The sequence below is a fragment of the Temnothorax longispinosus genome, chromosome 10 (assembly GCF_030848805.1).
Source record: "Temnothorax longispinosus isolate EJ_2023e chromosome 10, Tlon_JGU_v1, whole genome shotgun sequence".
NCBI classification, from domain to species: Eukaryota; Metazoa; Arthropoda; class Insecta; order Hymenoptera; family Formicidae; genus Temnothorax; species Temnothorax longispinosus.
Window position 1 is genome coordinate 3,316,031 of NC_092367.1, and position 12,485 is coordinate 3,328,515.

At 32.2% G+C, this 12,485-nt stretch overlaps 2 protein-coding genes across 9 annotated transcripts in view; one reads left to right on the forward strand and one right to left on the reverse strand.

Annotated features, from left to right (window-relative positions):
* Positions 1-12,485, forward strand: part of LOC139820212 (glutamate receptor ionotropic, kainate 2) — a 407,847-nt gene that overhangs the window by 79,074 nt on the left and 316,288 nt on the right. The gene's annotated exons all lie outside the window — the stretch shown is intronic.
* Positions 1-12,485, reverse strand: part of LOC139820211 (glutamate receptor ionotropic, kainate 2) — a 154,137-nt gene that overhangs the window by 52,692 nt on the left and 88,960 nt on the right. For all 5 annotated transcript variants that reach the window (XM_071790334.1, XM_071790336.1, XM_071790335.1 and 2 more), the window contains exon 3: positions 7,088-7,249. In XM_071790334.1, the coding sequence (XP_071646435.1) occupies positions 7,088-7,249 (162 nt within the window). The remainder of the gene's footprint in view (positions 1-7,087; positions 7,250-12,485) is intronic.

Consider the following 12,485-nt stretch of genomic DNA (forward strand, 5'->3'; position numbering starts at 1 on the left):
ATACAACATAACTGTCCAAATGACAATCTTTTTCCTGTCCCGTTTATTGATTGCATGTTCTATTGATTTTCTACTTTCGTATGAATACAATTATTAAGCTCACTAATCTATAAATAAACAGTTTTAAATGAAGTTTAAACAGACAGAAAAATACAATACATAGGTAAAGAGAGGAAAAAATATGTGGCAGGTAATCAATGCCCGTAATCAACGTGTCAATAAATAAAGTCGATAACAACTCATTATATTACTTACATGTCGTGCGTCTATTTATTTTAAAATTAAAATATCAATATTATAACGGAAAAATGAATTAATGGAGTTAGTATATAAAAGCTGAATGCAAAAGCGAGATCGAATAACATGTTTGAAATAGGTATATAATGATCAACATGCGGTATTATTGGATAACTTTATCGGAGATAAATGCAACACGTACATATACAATTTACGACTTTTTGATATACGTATTTTTCTGAACAGACGGGGAATTGATACATTCCTTTAACGGCTCAGTTTTCTTATCCATTATCCTTGAAGGAAAAGCCCTCCGGAGTACGGCTTTATTTTTCTCCACATCGCAAATTATTCCTGGCACGCTTGTAAGGGAGAGTTGGATCGAAGGATGGATAAGTTCGATTTTGGTGGTACTACCATTATTTCTAAGGATTCTCACCCCGGCTGAGTTTTATCGCATATTTTGAATTATTCACAAGCGTTTCTTTGTTTTTCCATTATGGAAATTATGGTCCGCTGCTGCACTAAATTTCACGCATGTTGCATCGTATTAATGTTTGTTCTCACCAAATTAACTTTTTGTCTATTATATTATTTATTCGATGATATTCTTGATGATTACAGTACCTCACAATATCTTGTAATCTGTTTTGTAATTATAATTTATTGTTAAAAATATCTAGTTACCTGTCAGAATAACTTGATTAAGGAGAAGATAAGTTCTAGAAAATAACAATGGAGTAAAATAATTCTTGTGCAGCAATCATCGTATTTCCCAGATAAAACAGATTCGCGGTTACCTTTGCTCAAAGGAATAGATCCAATAATTGTAATGAAATACTTTGAGATAGAGAATACCAACGATTTTGATTAAATATTCTCAATCGTTCTCATAGGAAAAATCTGCCATAGCATTATCGTTCAGAAATACATTGATAATAGCCTTATATAATTTATTTTTGCAATCTACTTGTTTGCTTTTTATTAGTTTACTTTTGATGCAGGGCTTGTTTGAGGCGGTTATTTAGTAAAGAATATGCGCTTGTTTGACTTTAGGTTATTGCTGTTATTTTGCTTTAAAACTCTTGTTTACAAGTTTACATGATACTTTTGTATCAATCATACTTATCTGATTAAATTGCCCGGTTAATTTGTAAAAAGGCGTAAATATATAAACGTGCCATTTCATGGAATACACATTTTATTGTTGTCACTGAAATTTCTCATCGAGCTACTCCGTTGTTAATTAAGTTGAATGAGAGTAAATAAGAATTGTCATCTCGTTACGATATCGCAGTTTCGTTTAATGAACCGACACTTATCCATTTTGTGATAATGAGTGCGGCAGTTTTCTTACAAAGAATCGCGTCGGAGCTTCCTCATGAACTCAATATAATGGACTCAATAGAATCGACTCTCACAATTTCGCGAATTATCGCAATTAAAATGATGATACTGGTATATGTGGATTTAAAGATGCGCTCTTCCTTAATTGCTACAGAAGCTTCATTAAATCAATAATCATTTTGAACGATTAGTTTCATTTTAAATTAATGGAACACAGGGTAGATTTTCGTATTTTATTAATTACTTGGAATGAAGAATATAAATGTTTCTAAATTTGAAAAGGAGATTTGGTTATATTTTGACGCTAAGTTTTTTTACGTAACTAATAGAACGGAGAAAATTGTATTTTTTAATTTTATCACGGAATATTTTAATATTGGATCTGAAAGTTTAATTCTTATAAACTAAATCCTTGACGTGCTCTTTTTTGCTAGCAGAAAGTTTAATCTGATTTTAGAAATTCTCAACGCATTTTTGACTTTTTGAAATACAAAAACCTAATTAATGTAAACGCCACGTAAATGCGATAAACTTCCTGCGATCAACGTTGTAACCCTGTTGAAGGATGATCCGGTAAACGTTCTATCTCGTTAGTTGCATCGTTAAAAGTTACGTAAGCAACTGCACTCGCATGCTCGCGAAACTTTCTCACATAGAGATATGACAGTTGAAGTTATCAGTGGATTAAGTCGGTTGACAATGACGAGCTGTAAATCTCTTTAAAAAGCTATCGCGAAGTCGTTAGGGGAATGAAAGAGAGAAAGAGAGAGAGGCAGGCAGGTGGGACGAGCTTGTCTATTAGAATTACGAGCGCAATGTGCGAATGGAGTTTCTCCGTAGGCACTGAAAAATAAAATCCAGCGAAATAATCGCTTCGTCATTTGGTTAGCTGCACGCCATTTCTGGCCGTAGCTCTCGTAAACGGAACCTCCCATTAAAGTGTTCCGCCTCGGTAGTCCGGGTCGCTGCTCCTTAAAGTTATCCAATCAATTTCCCTGGTTTAAGTCTCTTCCGATTTCTATCTCCCTTTGTTTTCTACTTTCGCGGTGATCCGAGTGAAATTACACCTACGACGTAAAGTTGAAAGGGAATTTGTGTGAAGTCTCATTTTTGTGGGAGTTCGGGAGTTGACAATACTTTTTTTGACACAACGAGAAATTAATAAAGAATTGTATACTTTTTGTCGTCGTTCAACTTACTTTCTTCCTTATAATACAAAAATATGGAATAAAATTTGTGCCGTGATGTTAGAGAGAGGAAAGCTCATCTCAATGTAGCAGAGAAAGTGTATAAACTTTTACTTGAAAACTTCTTGTTATTAATTGTTTTTAATGACGCGTCAACTTTATGTTTTTAACGACTTAAAATTACATGAAAGTAAATTGAATTTTATTAGATGCTGTCTTTTTACACTTTTCTGCACTTTTTCAACATTGAATATTTGATAATTGATTCTCCAATTAAACCTTCTCTAAAAAACAAAGTGAATAAAATCTATTTTAATTTAAAATAAGAAATACTTCGAAATAAAAGTAATAATAAAATTTATTGTATATATAATGTGTTTGTATAGAAAATACTTATTTAATTGTGTTGAAAGCATTGTATTTTAGATTGCGTGCTGTAAAAAGAAAGAAAATACAGTTTATTCTCTTTGTTGTTTCGAGGGATACAATAGCAATATTGTGCTCTTCTGTAATTTCTTTAACAATCGACCCGCATATGATTCATTCTTCTGATAGTAAGATGTTACAATACTTTGTAATCCGTATTAGATGCTCTCAGAAATTCATAGAGGATTTTCTCGAGTTGAGTGTTTCACCGCGAATCCAATTTCCCATCGAGGCTTTGTTCCTCGTTCCTCGGCCCGGGAGAGCGCCGACATAACAGTGCGGAAAATAAAGAATCTTACGTAACAATTTTCTAAAGAATAACAGAAGAAATTCGCGTTGGCTCTCTAAAATGCAACTTCTCTATTAATGAAAGCTCTCTCTCTCTCTCTCTCTCTCTCTCTCTCTCTCTCTCTCTCTCTTTCTCTCTCTCGTTCAATAAGACCAACTACACGAGAAGAACTTCCTATTTTATGATTTTAATATTCCGCAGGATGAAAAGAGCAGGGTTGAAAAAAAAGAGCGGAGTTGTTCGTTTCTCTAAGAAAACACATATTTTTAGCCGTCAAATATATCGAGGAAAAACGGCGTTTTAATTCTTCCATTTGGACCTCATGATGCATAAATATCCAATTCTGCCTCGGTAAGAGATTCGATCTCGCGGTAAGGCAGAGTGGAGTTTCAATCCGCATTTGTAAATTTTCGCATGAAGAAATTCAGGCCGTGGACACATTAAGTGAAGATAACGCAAACGGCGCGAGCATCAGCCGTGATTACTTTTAGGCGAAGCGCATCACGTACGGTATATTAGGCGCGAGTCAACCGAATTCGCGCGTACGCAACTACGCAACATTAAACTTGCGCGCAGAGATTCAAGAAATGAGAAAATGTATACGGGGGCATCTATCCTGGGCGGCATACACGGGAGATTTATCACGGGGTGAGCCAGTTTATAAAAGAAAAGTTGGAAGAGTTGCGCCGTTTGACACGGATTCAACCCCGTCCGCGAGAGAGGAAACGCAGCGGTGAGAACGGCCGGAAGGGAAGTGGAGTGATCTTTCCAAGTATGGATATCATTTTAAGCGTGCCTGCAAGGAAAAAATATATGGATTCTCATTACGCTTAATGGGATTCTATATAGGCATGTTTATGACCAAATACTTTCCCCTTGGGAAAGCCTAAGAGAGTGTAAACGGCCATATGATACCTCAGTGGTTTGACAAAAAGAGCTAATATAAATTAAAACCTCTTATTTATATATTATTCCGATGTATATTTGGCTATTCATAGACGACGCGTGAATTATTTTCTTAGCAGAGTTTTATGAAAATTCTATTTATACATCTTTATTCATTAGATATCTTTTCGTGTTTATTTTGGATATTCTTAGTTAAAGTCATTTATTGTTCTATTCTCTAAAAAAGAGACTGAAAGGGCTCTCGAGATTCATAGTAAACTTAGAATTCGTGGCATAAACACGGGTTCGTCGCGACCTTTTTTATCTCGCTCATTTAGTGAGTTAAGAATCTTTACTGCGCTTCAAGAAGAAAATTTTATGTTCTTCCTGGATATAGTTATATGATTTAATGCTTGGGTAATCGTTATACCATATTCGCACAATTTGTATGTTATATAAGAGCGGTTCTCTGCATGGTTTTCCAGCTTACACAGAATCTTCTTTATATAAAGGAAATTTTGCCTCACTGAACGCCGATTGTATGTATCCTCGTCAATCGTACTGGAACATCTAACTCTTATTAAATCGCGATCGTATTTATTTCTTTCGGACAACGGAAAACCGGCTTCTTTATAGTAAGTTTACGAAGCATAACTTGAGAATCGCTGGAGGTAAACCAAACAAGTGGAATCTCTACTATACGCGGTGTAGAATTTTGTAAGAAAACACATTTCGAGGAGACATTGCTCCGTGGCGAATTCATAACTGGTTGAGCTCGTTGCGCTATAAGATTTATCCGCCGCGCTCGCGATCGCGCGAGAGACATTGTTATGGTTTCAGTTCTCGGAGTCGATCCGGTTTCGTGTTATTTTACATAAATCTAAAGCTACATCATGTCGCGTGCGACGTTCTCGCGCTGTAATTCACGCTATAGCCGGCCGCTAACTGAATTGCTTTCGCTAGGCTTCCTGCCAACTTTTAAGCTCGCGTGTCAAAAGCGCTCCACTGACAGGAGATTCACGTCACGCTCTAACCGCCAGTCTTTTGATTATATTAAAATGCCATGGGGATTAAATTAATTAATTAGCTGGTTTTACCTGGTATCACGTCACTATTCACAATCGCCAGCTGCTACGCACTGGCAAAGTTGATTTATGTTCTACATCATGTAAATTGTATGAACTAAATACATTTTGGTCTAAATACATTCGTACTCTCTCACTTAGTGCTACATATGAAACATGATTTCAGGTCATATTCTATATTAATTGAAGTATTTTTGTAAATATGTCATTTGAAAGTCAACGAATAAGTTGCTCTGCATTCTATACGTTATAGAATAATTATATTGCTTATAAACACTCGCAAAGTTAATTAAAAGCACATGCAAATTTTATAAAGTAACAAAGAGAATAAACTTTTCACGTGGCAATTTATTAGAATTACAGTATATATTTCTAACATCATGCATCAATCGAAATCTAATTTCTCGATGTCTATTCGTATTTGCAATTTTTATCTCGTAGTAGTGTGCTTTTAATTTTTAAGTGTCAGTCTGATTTTTTATTTTGAATGATTTATCTTCAAATGTACAAGTTTGATGAATAAGCAACGCAAAGCAATCATTTAAAAAGGAGTATAGATTTTTTTTTGGAGCGGATATGACGCATTCGAATCCATGCCAGAATATCAATCATTGGCTTTTATATGTACATGACATCTCCTTTGACGATTAGTTTCCTTCAGTAACTAAAAATTGTGGACGAAAAGAATATCCAATAATAAAATTGGACAGGAAATTTTCAAGTTGGATTACTTATGATGTATTATTTTAATGTGACGTCTGAACATAAATCTGAATATTAATCTTTATTATGTACATATTTGATCGAATCCATGAAATTATGCAACATATCGATACTTCTGAATGCAATTGATATTTCACTAAATAGAATTTTTTAACATTTCTGATCCAAAAAATATTGACGAATTTTTTCTCTTTACTTGCAATTGCAGTAATAAAATTGTTATATTGTTTTACTTATAGTGTGTTTTTTATTATATTATTTTATTTACAAAGAGATAAAACGATCTGATTAAAAAATAAGCATAAGAAAACTGTAATATTGTAAAGCTGTTACGTTAAAATTAATAACGCTACAATTATTAATTGCAAGTTGGTCACGTTATCCGTCATTGTCACCGCCTTCTAAATTACCGCTGTCATGTATCGTGTAAGTACTTCTTATGAACAATAATTTAACATTATAACAAATTAACTTCTGTCACTCTTATACCTAATTGTCACTGTCTTGCTCTTTAATGACTACGATTTTATTTTGATCGTTTTACATTAATTTTTAATTCTTATTAGCGACAATGATATTACGGTGTATTGAAGCGTATTATTAATCTATATATATATATATATATAATATTGGATTTTCTCATTTATTGAATTTACTTAATAGACATTAGCGTTCGAGAGTACTCATTTTCTGTTAGATAACGGATTCGTGTCTTATCACTATATATTGATCGCGATGCATCGTGATGTTCTCATATGGAGATTATACTTGAGTTGCCGAGATACAGATATGACTTTCGAGGAAGAATAAGTAACAGATGATTATCTAATCAAATAATATTTAATCATATCGTGATACTATTCGTTTATACTTTTAATTACGGGGTTATATGTTGACTATTTTCGTACCTTTTTTAGACGTGCGAAACGAATCATCTTTAGGCACATATTGGATATCGTAAACCAATGTTGTATTCGCCAATAGAGTCTTATCCTTGTTGATTTTGTAAATGGCATATTTAAATGCCAACTCCGACGGGCTATCCTTCTGATCCTCGGTGAAGATCGCTCCTGCAACAATTCAAATAAATATTGTCTTTAAACGCTAAAGTTTTTATCTTATATCCGAAACTATAAGTGTTACAGTAGCCATGAATTATTGATGTTAAATACCTAATATTACTTTAAAAAATACCTTAATAATGGTAGATATAATATTGAAACATAAATTTTTTTAAGAAGAAAGATACAAATTAACGAATAACAAGAAAAAGTAGGCTCCGAGAGTCAAACGCGGTTAGTTGTGCGTGAGTTATGTAACATTTAATTAATAATTTAATGTAAATTATAAATCGAATGTTTCGGATCTACGTTGAACCATCTTCAGCGACGTAGTGATAGATAAATTAAATAATCTCAAGCTCCGACGAACATAAGGCGAGTATTTAAGAATTGAATGTACAAAGATAATTTTTAGAAGAATATACCACAAAAATTTTGCTGATATTTTTATATTATAGTCTACAAAATATTCGGACCAGGCATGAACATTGGGATTTCACTTCTCTTTGTCAGTTAGGCAATTGAATTTGAAATTAAAATTGAAATTGAAATTCTAGTATTGAGAATCTTTAGTAAACTAATTATTTATTTTAAAGATATAAATATAAGATACATATACATAAACTGTTTGTGTTTATTGAAAACAGAAGTTGAATAAAACTTATTTGAAATGGATATTTCTGATAAAAAGCAAGTAAGACTTTTGTGATTAATTAACTATACATTTTATTATTTTTCTATAATTAATATTATATATCAGGAAAAATATTCAAAAAGAATCATAATTGAATCAAAGCGATTCTACTCGCAATTTAGTTATTCTCTTATAAAAGGATATTTTATCTCACGACTTTTGATTGCAAATACCAAATCTCGGAACATTATTAATTATTTGTCATTTTGCCAGCGATAAAAGAATATGAAATTTTATTCCAGAATTACGTTATATACTCGAATTCGGAGCGGAATTTCCGTGGGAAATGCGTCCGTACCAGAAGCAGGGATGAACTAGTAACGCAGACGTATCCAAAAAGAAAATTTCCGCGCCGTTAAAAGAAACTGAATTTATTGAAAGTTATAACCGAGTTCGTGAACTTGCAATAACGATCTCTTTCATATCTGTCGTACATATCTACATACATATACAATCGTAAGGCATCGCGCGATTCTCTCCTAAATTTAATTAATGACTTCACCACGGCGCAGTTCACTTCGAACGCGAGTTTTAATTAAATTCGAATAATTACCGCGGCCAAAACCACGCTCGCGGTATCAGGAAGTACTTCGGCGGAAACGTTCTCGTAAGCTAAAACGTGGACTTTGCGTCAAAAATAATCAACACTGAAGATTGTGCTACAATCAATAAAAATTGTATGAAATAAGAAAATTAAAGCTTAGATGATTAGCAATACTTTTAATTAATCCAAAATTAAGTATCTTGTTTAAGTTTCTTAGGTAAGACTTTAGAAGACTACCTCCCTTCGATTTTGATGAAATTTTATATTTTTGGGTGATGTGGGGCTGTACCTCGCTATGTGTAGACAGTACACATGTAGGCGGAAGAGGAGCTACCGCCCCTCTTTCTGCAGCAGGGGCAGGGGTGAACCTCGCTTCGCGTGAAAACTTGTAAACCAATGTGGAACGATACAATGATAGACATTGTTTCGCCCTGTAGGCAAGAAGTAGGGTGGACCTCGCTTCAGGTCAAAGTCATTAAAGGGGTGGGTCCCCTAAACAGCTTTACCTTATTTTTTCATGTCAAAATCTTTTCATTGTCAAAAACTAAATTAGGTTAAATTAGGCTAATTGAAAATTTTTTTTCTCGGAAACTAAACATTTCCGCCACTCAACACTGTGAGTTTCGATTACATTTAATGAGTACTTTGTAAAATTTTATCAAAATTGAAAGGGGTAATTTTTTAAAGCCATTTCTTATATTTGTTTAAAGTTTAAGTATGGTATAGTTTTAAATATAAGATAAACATAAAAGATATATTTTGAAAATACATATTAGCTAACAATGCGAGTCAGTCAATTAAAAAATCAATTAAAAAATATTTTTAATTGCATATTTGGTGCTGGGCAGTTTGTCAGAAAAGTCATGCTCGTTTTTCATTTTTTTTTAAATAAGGATGAAAATCACAGCAATCTGCATGCTCGGCGGCGAATAGAATAATCGAACGCTTTTTTTACTTTTGCTAATTTACAAATTTGTACCATGCTTTTTAATATTCCCCTACGCTGATAACTAACATTTTTGTAAAAATATACAAAAAACAACGTAGAGCCATAATTGGCTGCTTTCTAATTTGTATCGTATTTCACAGATAATTCTAGGAATTAAAATTTTCACTCTTTTAAAAATAGCTTAAGTGAAGGCACTTTACCACTCGAAAATTGTTTAATTAAAAAATGCACGGAACATTGATTCATCATTCTTTATATCGCCATTGTTTTCATGATCCCAATAATTAACTTTACTTTTAAAAATCTCCTTTTTATCTTTTTCATGATTTCATCGAAAGAAACGTTTTTCAAAATGATACTATTTTTTACATCAGCTTTATTACAACTAATCCATTTCGAAGTAATCCGACCTTTAATCTCTAAAAGCACTCTTTGTTCAGTAAGTGCAATTTTCTGGTTCTATCTCGCAGCACGTGCCATGGCCACTGACTGCAACTTTTGAGTTTTTGCACGAGAGATCATTTCTTCTTTTACAGAAAGAGAGACAAAGTATTTTTTTTATGAAAAAAAAACCAAATTTTTAATTACATTGAGTTAAAGATATTTTGGATTTATATTCGTGTCTTGAATCTATTAAAAAATAATATCTATTGTTTATAATAATTTGCGTAAAGTCAATAACTCTTTAATCAATGTGCGTGTTACTCACTTAAAGTTATGTAAAGTTGATAATCTATTTTAAAGTTTAATTATTAGTTTGCTGAATAAATTTATTAGAAGTTTACATTATATTACGCAATGATGTAATTTTAGAATAATTGTCTCGATTAGAAGCGTTTACTTTTTGTTAAATTAGATTCCTTCTATATAACTATCTTTTTTACTTCATCAAACTTTAGAATAAAGTGTATACAATATTGTTTTGCAAAATATAATATATATAGTTTTTAAAATACAATTCGATAATGTGAAAAATATGCATCCAATTATAACTTATAGATACGCAAATTTATCTTCGTCACCTTTATGGAATAGTCTAACAATACATCTAAGAAATGAAACTCTGTCGGCGTCAAATCAAATCTCCGTCACTCATTTGAAAGGAAATTAGCGATTATGTGCAGCCAATTAATTGTTTTTAAATGGTACTACTGATAGGAGGTACTATTGATATTTTACGCAAGTGTTTAGTTTGAATATTTTTAATTTTTCTGGATTTTTACTCTGTCTGGATATCGATTATAGATAACTCATAGAATTATGTAGAGAGAGAGGACGTCAATCCATTTAATATTACGTCAGAAGAATTTTTTGGATATATTCTTGCTGTGACATATTTCGATTTTAATTGATGATTCTAATTTTTATTAATTCTTATATTTATTCTTAAATCTTGCATTAATAATACTTATAATTTATTAATCTGTAAAGTTTTTTTAGAGATAATAATAATAATAATTATGCTATTATACGTAATAGTTATATCATCTAATAAATTTATCTTTGTTTTATATAAAATATTAAATTACGCAATTGCTAATAATATTTTAGTAACATTTGGCAGAAGTTTATATAGTACTTAGCGCATAGTTATGCAGCGGACGTTAACCTGGTCATATCTGACTCTCATCTCTTCAACTGCATTACAACAATCGTGCATACTCGACTCAACAGATCTGCATTATCCTCTCGGGGATCACGGAATACACGAATAGCCTTCATATTTTGGTGACGGCGATTTTACCGTTAGGAACGATCAACATGAATGGCTCTCTTGGAGGTTGTTTTGTCTCTTCCTATAGTAAGACATTTTTCTTTCGTATCTTGTATCAATTGCCGCTCGTGTAGATTTGATTTATAAAAAGTAAGAACACATATATATATATATATATATATATATTTATATAGCTATAATATACAAGTGTATATACAAAAAGGATATAATTTACATATAATTTTTTCTTAATGGAAATGTACACATTTCCATTGAAAATGTTATATGCTTATTTTTCTTTTACAGTGCATAAAATTGTTATAATTCATGATTTTAATAAGTCAACAATTTATAGTTGTTTGATTCAATATTCTTTAATAACGCATTTATTTGAAATTAGTTCTTTATGTTCAGAACATTGAAGTTCAGAAAACCATTCACAATAAATTTACACTGTAAAGTAATATTTAGAAACACGATTGCGATTATTCTCTACAATTATCAACGATTCGTTACTTAATAACACCCGCGATTAAATGTTTTCAAGCAATAGGCATTTATTAAAGCATATTAAGGCTCAGTTTCACAAACGTTGGTTAACTTTTAACGTCGGGTTATCTCACTTTTCGTCTCTTTCTAAAGGGGACGTTAAAAAGAGTCAAAGAGTGAGTTAACGTGGGGTTAAAAGTTAACCGACGTTTGTGGAACTGGGCCTAAATTGTTTGATTAATGGTTAAAGGATAGGCATTAATCTTTCGCGCGATTTACTTACGTAAGCAGGAATTTGAGCGATAAAGTAATAATAAATTGTTATTCTATTATATGATAATTAAAGACAACATTTATTTCTCTAACAATATTTGCATTTGAATTATATTTTATATTTTGTTTTAATTGGAAATCAAGTGTAATTTACCCAATAATTCAGATTAAAGGCATAAAGTAATATACGAAACGAGTTCAAGAAACATTTGATGATAGTTAATTTATCAAAATTTCTTTGAAAAGCAAAAAGAGAATATTTGGCATTTATTTTATAGACCGTTAAATATTTCCTGAAAATGATAACTCGGTTGTAGAGCACGTGATCTTGGCGTCTCTGTTTATGCGGCTTACAACACGCGGTGTCTACGCTAATTGTAAGTCGCCACGCTATTATATGTACGACAGCATTAAAACGAGCAGACAGCAGCGCAAACCGCTCCATGCTGTACTTTGCATTACCTCTACATTCTCTATAAACAATTACGTTACTAGCAGCACCTCGCGATTAATCAATTTTTGTATCTAATTATTTATAAGTGTATCGAGGTAACGTTTATTTTTCAAAGTAGATATTTTGAT